The sequence below is a fragment of the Carcharhinus amblyrhynchos genome, chromosome 8, assembly GCF_965287045.1.
Source record: "Carcharhinus amblyrhynchos chromosome 8, sCarAmb.v2.hapA, whole genome shotgun sequence".
NCBI classification, from domain to species: Eukaryota; Metazoa; Chordata; class Chondrichthyes; order Carcharhiniformes; family Carcharhinidae; genus Carcharhinus; species Carcharhinus amblyrhynchos.
The window spans coordinates 65539059-65553187 of NC_137331.1; the positions used below are offsets into that span (position 1 = coordinate 65539059).

The following is a 14129-nucleotide window of genomic DNA, read 5'->3' on the forward strand; positions in this document are numbered from 1 at the left end:
TTGACTAAATGATCACACGCAAGCTATGTGTAATTTACCCCAAAATAGGATCCACCTTATTCATTTGCTATAACAGCTTGTTAATCTAAAAAAAACACAAATTTCTCAGTGACCCCAGAAGGAAGATTAATAACTAACACTAGTATCTGTGGAGTGCTGTTGGTCAGGGTAGATTGCAGTTACATGGTTCCAACAAAAAACCAAGTTGTACAAAATTTATTATCTACAGGAAACTCCTCTCTTTGCTACTTAAAGCAAAAATCGAACACAATTTGTTTATAATTTCAAAACAAATTAGTGATAGTGGCACAGTGATTAGCACTGCTGCCTCTCAGTGCCAGGGACCCAGATTCAATTTCAGCCTCGGGTGACTGTCTATATGGAGTTTGCACATTCTCCCCACGTCTGCATGGGTTTCCTCCAGGTGCTCTGGTTTCCTCGCACAGTTCAAAAGTTTTTGGTTAGGTTGATTGGCTATGCTAAAAATTGTCCTCAAGTGTCAGGGGGCGTAGCAGTGTAATTACATGAAATTACAGGGATAGGGCCCGGGTGGGATTGTTATTGGTGCAGGCTCGATGGGCTGAATGGAATCCTTTTGCACTATATTAGTTATATAACAGATAAATTCCAGTCCTCAAGCAGATTCTTTACTCAACCTCTGTGTAAAAGAACGTTAATCAAAGTTTCTGTGACATCAAAGCCATTTATAAATTGCAGTTTGTCCCAACTGGTCTTAAACTGCACAGTATAAAATGGACACGTTTGTGTATTTTGTAACTTAAGACTCCAGGTCTAAACCATCAGAAACTGTTGATTTTTCTGTGCCCTGAGAGTCACAGCGAGGAACTTTACAACGCAAAGGAATAGTTGACAGAGGCAGTGAGAGGGGAAACGTGCACTGCTGCTTTACTCATGGTGCCCGTTGTAACAACAATGACAAAAGGAAGAGCTTCACCCCATTTACACGTCAACCTAGCTGTATAAATTAGAGGAAACATCTTGCACTTCAGACCACCCTGAATATTTTACATCTGAAGAACTACAAGCTTCCTGGAATTGATATCAATTCCTTTACTACATAAAAGAGGTTAAACAATTCAACAAGTGTGAAAAGCATTGAAATCTACATTTCATATTGTGAATGATTTCATGCCAGTAATAAAACACACAAGAACAAAAGATAAAATGAAAGAATGTATGGTTTATACCGCTAAATGCTGAATTAATATGTTAAGTTAGCAGCACATCAAACTTATGTGCAAAATGTCTAGCTGGTTCCATCCATAATCCACTTTAATGGGATGTGCAGTATTTACCTCAGTCAATTTTTTTTTGAAATATGTGGCTCATCTACCCTTTGGATTTTAAATCTGAATTGAAAGAAATGAATACCAAATAGTAGTTTCACCGTTACCTTTGTGAATATGAAATATGAATATGAAAACCAGTTTATTATTTTCACTTGGCAATTTCACATACTGTCAAGTGTCAGCATTTAGCATTCAGGTTATAGCTGCATTATTACCTAGGATATTACAAGGCTCTACTTCTGTTCATCACACATTCAACAACTAGTGCACAGCTCACCAGCACTTTTAACTACCTTTCTTTGACCCAGAGACTGAGCATTGTATATAGTGAAAGGGCAGTGGATAAGACAGGAAAAATCTATTTCCCCAACACTTGTAATGGCTGCAAGAGACTTCAAACAGCTTTGATTTATGCAAAACTGCTGTACCCTGATGATGATCACTATGCTGCCTCATGAAATGGAAGGTTTTAATAATTTCAATAATACAATGGGACAGAGGGATGGATCTTCCAGTCCCACTGAAGGCAACCTGTCACAACAGGATGGGTAAGCCACACAAAATGGCGTAGATATCAGCAGGTCCATAAGACTCCACCGGCACTAATGGCAAGCACCTCCGCAAAACATGCTGCTGGGGAGAGGTGTAAATCAGAGTCGTATCTTTTTCCCCCGAGGAGGCTGAAATATTTCCATGAGTTTTTATGCAATATTATAATATTGCCCGTTTGATTCCCATTAAAGGTCATGTCGCTTGTTCACTGATATCTCATTAATCCATTGACTTAAAACACAGCAAAGCAACGTTTACACAAAGCAGTTGATTCAAACAAATATTGTGCCAATACAACTTAGGGCTGCAAATTTTATGCTAAGTGTCAATTTCAGTAGGAAAAGCAGTGGGAATTCCACCGAGTAGGTTGGCGCAATGCAAGTTGCAATTCACCCACACTTGTGATTTTTTTGAGCTTAGGAAGAAGATTCCCACACAATTCACCCACACTTCAGAAAGATTTGGGAGTTTGGGATGATTCACATCATGAGGGGGATGTGCGGGGCCGAGAGACGGTATTAAGACCGGCTCCTCAGAAATTGGGGCACCAATTCAGTGTCGGGTCAATGGTAATACCCCAGTATGCTAAGAGATAAGGTAGAGTATTGCTTTCTGTGTCCCCAATCTGGAGTATTGTACAACCACAAGCCATTCCAGACGGTACCCATACCGGCAAACAGACAGAATCTTTGCAGTTGCCTTCTAGCGGAAATATGTACAGGGAAACTGTACATAAAACTAGTGACTCAAGCCATGGTGGACTAATGGGAACTCCCCAGAGAAATAATATTGGTGTTCATTTCATTTTAAAAGCAATACCAAAAATTACATATGAGGACACTAAAGACAGTGGCTTTATAACTTAAATACGCCAATAAAAAAAAATCAGACGGGAGGAACAAGCTATGATCATCTAATCCTCTAGGCAGTAATGATTAGTGGGATTTTAATTCCAAAAGAGTTTCAAGTAAGGATCGTATTCTTTTAGAGAATCCATCTTCAGGATAAAGTAATTGAACAAAAAGGATTTGCAACCGCACAACAGAATACTGCAAATTGTGCTAAGACCCATCATTTCACACTGAATCATGACAGGGTACAAGTTTCCAACATACCAACATAACCCCTCACCCAAACAAATTTCCTTTCAAAGATGACTTGGCTTTTAATAAGATCATTTTCTGACTCTGGACTGCAAATAGTAGAATATTATTGTCCATCTTATTTCTTGGCACCACGTTGTATATAAATTTCAGTTGGATATGGCTGTATTCCGTATATATTTATAAAATCGACCAAGTAATCTCCAGTCACTTACCCATCCATACTTCTCCAAACTGTCCAGCTCCAAGCTTCTTCACCAGTTTCACAGAGTCTCGTGGAATTTCCCATGCATCTTTATCCCATGGTTTTTGTGGTTTGGGACTAAGACAGGGAGATCCAAGCTTTCGGCACAGGCCATCAGCCTGTCCTGTTGATTCAAACAGAGTTTAAGCTGAAATACTATGCACAATCGATCCACCTTCTTGAACATTAAAATTATTTTGCAGGTTAGTTCATTATAGAATGCATTGCAATAAGTAATTATTTTCATTTCCTAGAATCTTACATATTGGTACATCTTTAATCTCCTCCAGCCCTATAAACCTCCAAAATATCCACGCTCCTCCAGTTCCAGCCCCTTATGCATCACCACCATTTGTGGCCATGCTTTCAGCTGACTAGGGTTTCAGATTTGGAATTCCCTAATCTCCACCTCTACCTTGCTTTTCTCTTTCAAAACGTTCCTTTCAACTTTCCTCTGACATCTGACCTAATATTTTCTTATTTGCCTCAAGTGTCATATTTTTGTTTAATAATGCATCACAAAATGTTTCACTACATTAAAAGGTGCTCTAAGTTCTTTGTTCAGTTATTGCAAGTTCTGCTTCTGCATTATTTGTAGGTCCCTACACAATGAGTTTGTTGATATATTTATATACATCATTCAGTTTTCAGAATTGGTCACAGCAAACCATGTTTTTCTTGGGAAGGGAAGTAATAGCTGGTTTCAAATCTTTTGGTCCATCGAGGTGGATGAATTAGGGGCACAGTTTGAAATGGGTGGGGCATGGCAAGTGTGTAGGGGGTGAATGGTGTGAATGCTGAGGGCTCGAGGGCTTAATGTTATAGAGACGAAGACTCCCAGCATCGAGGTGGTTCTTTAAATCAGGACCAGGGTGTACTGCCAACATGACCGGAGAATCCACCACCAGCAAACTGCCACAGAATTCTGGCCAATGTATTTGAAAAAAAGAGTGAAATTACCTCCAAGATCTGAAACTGAAGGTCAGCTACAGACTGAACCTGGGCAGGGTTTTCATTGGCTGGTGGAATGAAGGATGACTAGGCACACAATTTCACCCTGCTAGATGGTGTGCCTGTTTGGTGGCAGCATCCCATCCCAAAGCCATTTTGGTGAAGCTGGATGTCGGGAGGGGCTTGGGGGTGGTATTTTAATTTGATGGCTAATTCAGGCAAAAATCAGACTGCTCCAACCACAGAGAGCCAGTGTCCTGACCCAAAGCCTTTCCTTTTAAATCTATCCAAACAGATCAAACTTTATGATGCTTCTTTTTATCAGGCAAGAAGTAGCTATATTGGAATAAAAAGCCTTCATCCAATTCCATTAGTTTACAATTTAGTGCATGAAAACCTGAAAAATGGTTGATTCAGCTCAAATTGGTCTTGAAACTTGATGGGAAATTCCCACAACACAGATCCCTACCATTGTTGCTGTGTCAGCTTGGGCTTTTTTTTTAAAAAGAGTTAAAAGAACTGAAGATGACTAAATGATCACACACAAGCTATGTGTAATTAACCCCAGAATAGGATCCACCTTACTCATCTCCTGTAACAGCTTGTTGATCATATAAAACACAAATTTTTCAGGTGACTCCAGAAGGATGACTAAAAACTATCTGCGGAGTGCTGGTTGGTCAGGGTAGATTGCAGTTACATGGTTCCAACAAGGATCCCTAGTTGAACAAAATTTATTCATCTTTCTGAATATAGATCGCCTCACTATAGGAAAGACGTAGAAGCTATTGAAAGGGTACAGAGGAGATTTACAAGGATGTTGCCTGGACTGGGAGGCATGCCTTATGAAGTTAGGTTGAGGGAGCTGGGACTCTTTTCCCTGGAGAGACGAAGGTGGAGAGGCGACCTGATAGAAGTTTATAAAATGTTGAGAGGAATAGATAGGGTGGATTCTCAGAGGCTATTTCCCTGGGTTGAAATGGTCGCTACGAGAGGACACAGATTTAAGGTGCGGGGAGGAAAGTACAGAAGTGATGTTAGGGGTAAGTTTTTCACTCACAGGGTGGTGAGTGAATGGAATCGGCTGCCATCAGCGGTGGTGGAGGCGAACTCGCTGGGGTATTTTAAAAGACTTCTGGATGAGTATATGGGGTTTAATGGGATTGGGGGTTATAGATAGGTCTATAGATTGGTAGGCGTTGATGTGTTCGGCGCAACTCGTGGGCCGAAGGGCCTGTTTGTGCTGTAGTGTTCTATGTTCTATATGAAACTCCTCTTTGCTATTTACAGCAAAAATCAAAGACATCATTCACTTATAATTTCAATACAAGTAAGTAACGGTAGCACAGTGATTACCACTGCTGCCTCACAGTGCCAGGGACCCAGGTTCAATTCGAGCCTTAAGCGACTGTCTGTCCAGCGTTTGCACATTCTCCCTGCTACCGTGTGGGTTTCCTTTAGATGTTCTGGTTTCCTCCCACAGTCCAAAGATACGCAGGTTAGGTTGATTGGCTATGTTGGTCACCTCTGAACTGCTTCGGGTGTCAGCAAGCTGACTCCAGCCTGACCCTCCCACTCCCCAGAATGAAAATCTCACTTTTGCAAGCACTATTTCCTACGGCAAGCTCCGAGCCAGGAAATTTCCCGACTCCCGTTACCCACCTCTAGGGTGAAAATGCACTCCTATGTATCAAGCCACATTTCAGATATATCATATAAAATGCAAGTACTTACTTTGGTAATGTTTAATTAGCTCATTTAGGTCAACAAATGTAATTCTAGGAGAAATGTAAAAGCCTCCACTGTCCAAACATCGAATCTTATAGTGTTTAACCACATCACCCATCTGAGGATCAGAATCTCTCATCGACAGCGAGTAGCTACCTAAGAAACAGAATAGGGTTTAAAAGTAAACTTTTGGTTTGATTTTTTAATTAATAGCATAACTTTAGTCAAAATTAAAACATGTTTTCTTAATTTTCTTATATTATAGAGGGTTCAATTATATTAACTGGGGCAAAATGGGCCAAAATAACCAATTAGTACATAGAGCAGGAGGTGGTCATTTAACCCCTCTATCCAGTGAAGTCATTGCCGTTGGTTACCTAACTGCCCATCTGGCTCCAAATTCCATAATGCCTTGGCTAGCAAAAACACAAACACAACTTTAACATGAATAATTCAGCTAAAAGCTATTGATTTTTGAGTGTAGGTCCACACCACTGTGAGAAGAGTGTCTACTTTCTCTCCTGGATCGCCTACTTGTGAATTGATTTTAAGGTTATGTGCCCTTGCTCCAGATTCCCGCACCAGAAGAAAAAAGTTTCCAACGACTTTAATATATTTTCAAAATCCTGAAAAGTTCTATCAATCCTTCTCAACATTAATCATACCAGGAAACAGAGGCCCAGTTTATATAATCTTGCTTCATAACGTAACCTTTGGAATCCTGCTAATGTTCTAATGAATCTGCATTGCACCCCTTCCAAAGTCAATATATGCTTTCCAAGATGTCCAGTATTGTACACAGCACTCCATATGTGGCCCAACGTTGATTTCTGTAGCTGTAAGAAGTTGTGCCGAAAGGCACTAAATGCAGGATCAAAAGACCTGGCATCAGGAATTGGGATGGAGGAGGAGGAGGAAGGGCAGGGGGGTGCATGCAAAGAGCTATGCCCCTGCTCTTGCTGCTGACCCCATTCCCCCAAAAGCCTTCACTTCACCAACCCCCTCCTACCATCATGCACTTGTGACTGGATCTGTGGGTGATCCTAGGCCTTTGTTACATGCAGTACCACCGCAGTCACTACCATCCTTTTGGTGCTGCTGCAAAATTAACAGTTGTTGGCTTATACATGGCTGCAACTTCCAATGAGTGGGATTTCTGACCCTGGGGTCCTTGATCCTAGGGAAGGCCCACTGTTGTGCAGTTAAATGCACTCAATTTGGCTGGCCTTCCTGAAAAGAACATAGAACAGTACAGACCCTTCAACCCTCAATGTTGTGCCGAGTTATGTCCAAACCTAAGATCAAGCTATCCCACTCCCTATCATTCTGGTGTGTTCCACGTGCCTATCCAATAACCGCTTGAAAGTTCCTAAAGTGTCTGACTCCACAAATCACAGCAGACAGTGCATTCCACACTCCAACCGCTCTGAGTGAAGAATCTACCTCGGACATCCCTCCTATATCTCCCACCATGAACCTTAAAGTTATGCCCCCTAGTAACAGCTACATCCACCCAAGGAAAAGAGGCAATGAAAGATACTCATTTGCTCTCCAGTGGACAGTTGTGACTCCAAGCCCCCATTAAATATTGTCCATTACATCTAGTAACTACAACTAGGACAGCTGCTGTGGGGAATACAGTATTTCCAAAGAGCGCCATGAATAATGATCAAAGGATGGAATTAATGCACAATGTTGGGAGTGGAACAGACAATCTTCTTAACCCATAATCTGGAAATGTTTCATAATAATCTTGGATGCCCAATATAAAAGACTTTTTTCTCAGCATTCTAGACACCCACCTCAAAAAAACAATTTGGAAAAATATTCAACCCTCGTGCTAAATTGGCAGTTTGACATGCAGTTTAATTTTTTTTCCCAGTTCGTATCAGTAATCTAACGATTTCTTTTAGTTTAGAACCAAGGGCGGATTTGTTAAAATTTGGGGAAAGCACAACCCCACACTTAAAACAGATGTCAATGAGGACTTCAGCAGAACAGAACACGTCTAAATAATCAGACCATAATACAGTAGTCAAATCAGATATAAAAAAAAATGAGGGTAGCAATTATAAAGTCATACCTTTTGATGTTTCGCTCTCCCTAATGAGGAAAGCACCAACTTTATTTCCAGGTGATAACAGATGTCTCTCTGAATCTTTGCGACTGATATCTTTAAAGAACCACCTCAAAAATATTAAAAGTTTGTGTTTAGTTTACATATATGAAGCAAAAATCAAAATTATTTGAAGTATAAAAATAGTAGCAACATACTCCTCAGTTTCCAGTGTGTTGATTTTTGCCACATAATTGCTGGGAATATATCCCTCTCTTCTAGTGACAAGTGACTTGGCTTTCCACCATTCACCATGTCTGTAAGATAAAAATACTACATTTAAAGAGCAGTTTGAAGAGATAATACAATTCACATTCTGTAGGTAGAAAATCCAGGTGACAACTGATGACCTATTTAAAATGAATAGATTGCCATCAATACTAGCATTAGAAAGTCTAGGTCCTTTGAAGGTGCATCTGACGATCATCCCTCAATTATTTTGCTTTGACAAAACCGTTATTTGCAGTTTGTTGGGATAAAACCATCTGAGTGATAACAACATCATTTCAGTGCTGCGGGTTAAAAGTCACTGGTGGCATGGTGACTGAGTGGTTAGCACTGCTGCTTCACAGTGCCAGGGACCTAAGTTCAATCACAGCCTCGGGTGACTGCCTGTATGGAGTTTGCATGTTCTCCCAGTGTTAGTGTGGTTTCCTCCCACAGTCCAAAGATGTACAGGTAAGATTGATCAGTCATGCTAAATTGTACCATGGTGTCAGGGATAAATACATGGAGTTAGAGGGATAGGACCTGGGTGGGATTGTTGGCTGTGCAGGCACAATGGGCTGAATGGTCTCCTTCTGCACTGTATGATTCTAGACATAATTGGAATAGAAATCTAACAGTGACCAGGAGGAATGCAGAGCCTACTGTTCTATTTCTTTCTTGTCAGCAAGGAAATATTCTAGATATCCATTTCTGGATGAAAATGCTAACATCCGCTTCCCAATGCTCCATCATTCAGCTTACATTTCAAACAAATGAATGGTTGGTGTCAGTCTTGAATAATCAGTGCAAACATTAATTTTAGTCTTTCTGGAAACCTTTCTTGGGATGGATTAATTTCTATCAAATCTCTGCTCAGTTGAGTAACTTTTCAATACTTGGTGAATCGATAGCCTTCAATGTGGTTAAAATTTAATTTTTATAAATGATATTTAGAAAAGATGCAATATCTAAAATTTATCCCTGATAAGAGGAAGATGCTTACACTGCCTAGCAAAGGGCATGATTCAGCACAGAATTCAGATGACCAGCAAAATGCCTCATCATGCAGTAATGTCTGCCCAAGTCAATAGGCGTCTGAAGGAACAATGTTTCAGGATGTTTCAGACATCTCAGGAAATAAAATGTGCGTATGTGCAAACACACATTACAACACTGGAACAAGTGAGGCAACTGATGAACTGACAACCTCACATGATAATTTGAAACCTACAACAGAAAACATTTCCATTTGCTTGTATTTTTAGCTTAAACTATCCAAACACACACCACATAGGCGAGCATTGCCCAATTGCTCGCGAGAGAATTAGGAGAAGTGACAAAGAATCATGGTGGGAATTATAGACTTTCGAAAGACAGGGAAGGAAGTCAAAAAGCCCAATTTTACTCTCATTCTTAAAATAGTTTTGGTTGAAACTGTGTTCCTACTTCCCAGAAATGCACATATGCTATGGCAAAAAAAAACAAAAAAATGGTAGATTTTCTGTGCAAACTGAAGTAGTTGCATTTTGTTTTGAAGAATTACAAGTGGTTGTAAGACCAGGAGAGAGGATGAAAAATCTACCTGATTAACTTCACCAATGTCCATGTGCACCAATGTGCATTTCTGGTCTGCTTTTAAGCCAATGTGGCAGAATTAGTTTAGTGTGTCAGAGCTGAGATGTTCTTGCACAGTGAAGGGAGTCACTTCCTCCTGGGTTTCCGCTCCAGCCTGAACACATGACTGTTTACAGTCCAGATGAAAGTCTTAGCTGTCTATCATCCAACTGTTGGGGGTAGGGTGGTTTTTATGATTAAACATTGGGGACATCCCTATTATACCCAGGAGAACCTGACAGGGGGGGCAATCAAGACCATGAACACTCAGGCTCAACTAGACAAAAACATTGTACCAGATCTAAAATAAAATAACGGAAAGCAACTAAGATTTTATTAAAATTTTATACAGCTGAAGGGAAAATAAGTGAAAACTTGCTGCAAAACAGAAATATAATTGATGAAATATATTTACAGTAGCCAGAAGTGATTAACTGGTGAGGCTATGGACAACCATAAGAATAGAATGATCCAGGCAATCTGTAAAATGGAGTGGGAGAGAGGGTAGATTGTTAAAGTGAGTTTGGAGCACAGTTAACCTCACCCAAATTTGGGGCAGAATGTTTCCTGTGGTCCACTGAACTCCACAGTCACACTCAAATGTTGGCCAGAATCCTGAACTTTGAGTGAAACAGTAATTCTGATCTTCCCCAGACAGGCCAAGGTGTGGGCAATTAAGGCCAGTGATGTGCTCTCAAAGCTGGAGAGCCAGAGTTTCCAGTTTGAAAGAGGCAGCAAGCTGCCAGATCAGGTGAGTGAGAGAGAGGTTGCATCAAAATGGAGATGTCACATCTCCGATAGCTTTTGCAACCAGGCAATAACTGAAGGGCTGGCCCTCTTGCAAGGATACCTTGCAGCTGCTTCTGCAGCCAGGCAGGTAGGGAAGCACTCTAAACCACATTGAAGCGCTACAGCAACCTCAGAACTTAGTTTGAAAGCATAAACTTTAGCCTATAATTTCAAATGAAACAACGAGACAGAAGTATTACCTTTGATGCAGTGGAAAAGGGAAATTTTAATGAGAATGAGTAAGAAGTCAGTCATCACAGAGTCTCGGTCAATCCAGTCTCAAAAACTTGATTACTCAATCCGCAAACATGATCGCAACCTTTCTGCCGCTTGCCATTTCAACTCACCTTGCTGTTCTCATACTCATATTGCTCCCTTGGACTACTACAACATTCCAATATCTTTCAGTTAGGCACCTTACAACCTTCTGGACTCAAGTTCAACAACTTCAGAAGTGAACTACGTGCCATATTTTTGCTTTCAGACAGTGCTAGCCCTTATTCTGCGATTAATGCTTACTCTGGTCAAAACATTAGAGCAGAATTTTACAGGGGTTTAAACGAACAAAATACCCACCATGGCAGGGGCTGGAAAGTCTTGGTGTTAGTTTTTAGTACCATTACAACTCCCTTTGTCTTGTATGCCATTTAATCTCCCCTGCCCCCACCTTCCTTTCTCAACAGCATAAAATCTATCATATTTCTATCTCTCCTCCGCTCTGAAGAAATCGTACTGGACTCAAAAACATTCTCTCCCCACAGATGCTGCCAAGCAGTTTTCCAGCATTTTCTGTCCTTTAGTTGCAGGAACTTGAACTTCTAGACCCAAAGGACTCCCTTAATAGCCACATTCCAGGAAGTTGAGGGATTTCCTGAACTGTTCTATTCAGAATTCTGCTGGGAAGGACATGTTGATAACATGCCTGATACCAGACTACCAAAGCAGCTGTTCTACTCAGCACTCAGTCATGGCAGAAGACTCTCAAGAGCAGCAGAAATAGTCCTCAAAGCACTGTTGAAGTGGTCAAACATCCTCCTTAGAGAGTTTTTGACTTATGACAACCAAAAAGGTGGTTCATGCAGGAAGGCACCATAGCATTGAGAAATTTTGTTGGGATCACACAAACAACAACAACAACAATGTAAGGAATATGAATGCAAGACGGCCAAGTGTTCCATCAAGCTTGCTCAGTAAAATCATGGTTGATCTTGTTCTTCAACTCCACTTTCCCACTGGCTCTCTGTATCCATCGATTCCTCGAAACATCCAAAAATATGTCTGTCTATCTTAACCTTAAATATATTAAAGCCAGAGAATCCATAATTTTCTGGGCTAGAGAATTCCAAGGATTCATAATCCTTTAAGTGAAGAAGCTTACCCTTATCCTAAATGACAAAGGCAAAGTCAAGGCATTGGAGGGAGCACACAAATGTTCCAAAAACCCATCCACCCAACCCCCAAACATAACCTTCCCCAATATGCAGTAAGTAACTATTAAACCAGAGTGGAAGCAAATCATCCTCAATCCTGAAGGAATGCCTGGAAGGTGAGCTATTCAGAATGTGATCAGCCAAAAGACAACACTGAACAGTTCAGGGCACAGGGATAATTCACAACTGAGGACATTGATGGTCATCTGTAGTATCAGAGAGTCAGAATTCACTGATGGAGGAAATAATCAAGTTGCTGGAACTAATGAATAGATGCTTGAGTCCTAGTATTCTGGCGAAACAAATGTGTGTCCAGGGAGGGAAATGATTAAAATAGGGACAGAATACTCACCTCGCAGTTTGACCTGAGCTGTCCCACTGTCATTTTTAGTTGTGGGGTTTCAGAAGACATTGAAAACATTGGATACAGTCTGATATGTGTCAAAGTCAAGGTTCTACAGTGCAATTGGACCCCAAGATGATTTTAATCCCAAATTCACCTGAGAAATCTGGGGAGCACGCAGGAATGTGGTCAGAGGAGGCTGAAGGCAAGTTTTGGTAGTTTACTACAGGATCCAAAAGTGTCAGGAGAGTTCTCTGGGCCCCACAAGAAAAGCACAGGCCTCCCCTGTCTTTGGCCAAATAGCCTTGGGCTACAAAAGATTAATTTCAACCTCAATATTGTCTGCAAAACACATTCTACATGACTGATCTTTTGAAGCAAGTTTGGTTGGGCAGGAATCGCATTGTGAGCTGGCCGAGGTGGATCCTGGTCAGCATGGTGGCACAGTGGATGGCACTGCTGTCTGACCAGGGACCCAGGTTCAATTCCCAGCTTGGATCATTGGTTGTGTGGAGTCTGCATGTTCTCCCAATGTCTGCATTGGTTTCCTCCCACAATCTGAAAGACGTGCTGATTAAGTGCATTACCCATGCTAGATTCTCCTTCCCGAACGGGCGCTGGAGTTTGGTGATTAGGGGATTTTCACAGTAACTTCATTACAGTGTTAACGTAAGCTAACTTGTGACATTAATAAACAAACTTAAAAGCTTCAAACTTATTGCAAAGCAAGAAGTATCTTACTCTGAAAATGATTGGTCCTAATCATTACCAATAAAACTTGATCCTGTACAGAGCTCAAATAGTTTTGCCCACACTAGCAAAGGCAATCAAATGAAATTTCACTGAAGAGTGACTAATTTAATGTCTATGCACTTAGATTCTTAAATAAATATGTGATTGAGTGAACAAGAGAGAGAAATGTTAAGCACTTACTCTTCAAGCACTTTCAGTTTTTCCCCTTTCTTAAAGTTCAGGTCATCTGAATGGTTTCCATCATATGGATATAAGGCAATAACTATTTTGCCATCAGTCTCTATCATATACAAATAGAAGATATATTAAAGTGATTGCAAACTCAAAATAGAAAGAGTGAATCCACATGGATACAAAGTTGCTCATAAATTTACCTTCAAACTTCTGAAACTTCTGGCCAGGTAAAAGATGAGAATCCTGGTTTGGAGTCTAAAACAAGACAAATATTTGAGAACAGAAATATATTTAATGTAGCTGATTATATAATCACCTCAATCTGCTTTGCATATGGATTCAAAAGAAACAATTCAATCAAATTTTCAGTATGTTTCCTTGTTACACATGCAAAAAGGAAATCTGCCCTCAAGCGGAGTCAGAATTAAAAAGGAAAAGTTAAGTCACGTAGCACCACAACTGCACAAGCTCAATCATTGTATCCATGGCAAATATTAGAAGGAAGGGAGTTACCAGATGCATTGAAAGAACACAAGAGAGTAGGCTTTATATACTTTTTAAGAAGTAAATGCAATCATTTTATTATTTAGAAAAATATATTTTTCACTGCACAGATTATTTCCTTCTTCAGCCAAAACCTTCCAACAATTGTGTTTTAATTGCCATAGATCTGATCAAAGCTTCTCATGCTAGTTTCCCAGCAGACTAGGAAAATATAGAACAGTATTAAATTTAACAGAAGCGTAGAAAGTGTAAGGTAATTTTTTTAAACGACAATTTCCCCTGGATCAATGATCAAATCACGGGAAATGTGG

The 14129-nt window shown here is 40.4% G+C and overlaps 1 protein-coding gene across 2 annotated transcripts in view; it reads right to left on the reverse strand.

The window, feature by feature from the left end:
- lyn (LYN proto-oncogene, Src family tyrosine kinase) overlaps positions 1 to 14129 on the reverse strand; it is a 91322-nt gene that overhangs the window by 35089 nt on the left and 42104 nt on the right. For both annotated transcript variants that reach the window (XM_080194214.1, XM_080194213.1), the window contains exons 3-8: positions 13515 to 13569; positions 13321 to 13420; positions 8163 to 8261; positions 7972 to 8075; positions 5895 to 6044; positions 3181 to 3333 (exon numbers count right to left, since the gene is read on the reverse strand). In XM_080194214.1, coding sequence (XP_080050340.1) covers positions 3181 to 3333; positions 5895 to 6044; positions 7972 to 8075; positions 8163 to 8261; positions 13321 to 13420; positions 13515 to 13569 — 661 coding nt within the window. The remainder of the gene's footprint in view (positions 1 to 3180; positions 3334 to 5894; positions 6045 to 7971; positions 8076 to 8162; positions 8262 to 13320; positions 13421 to 13514; positions 13570 to 14129) is intronic.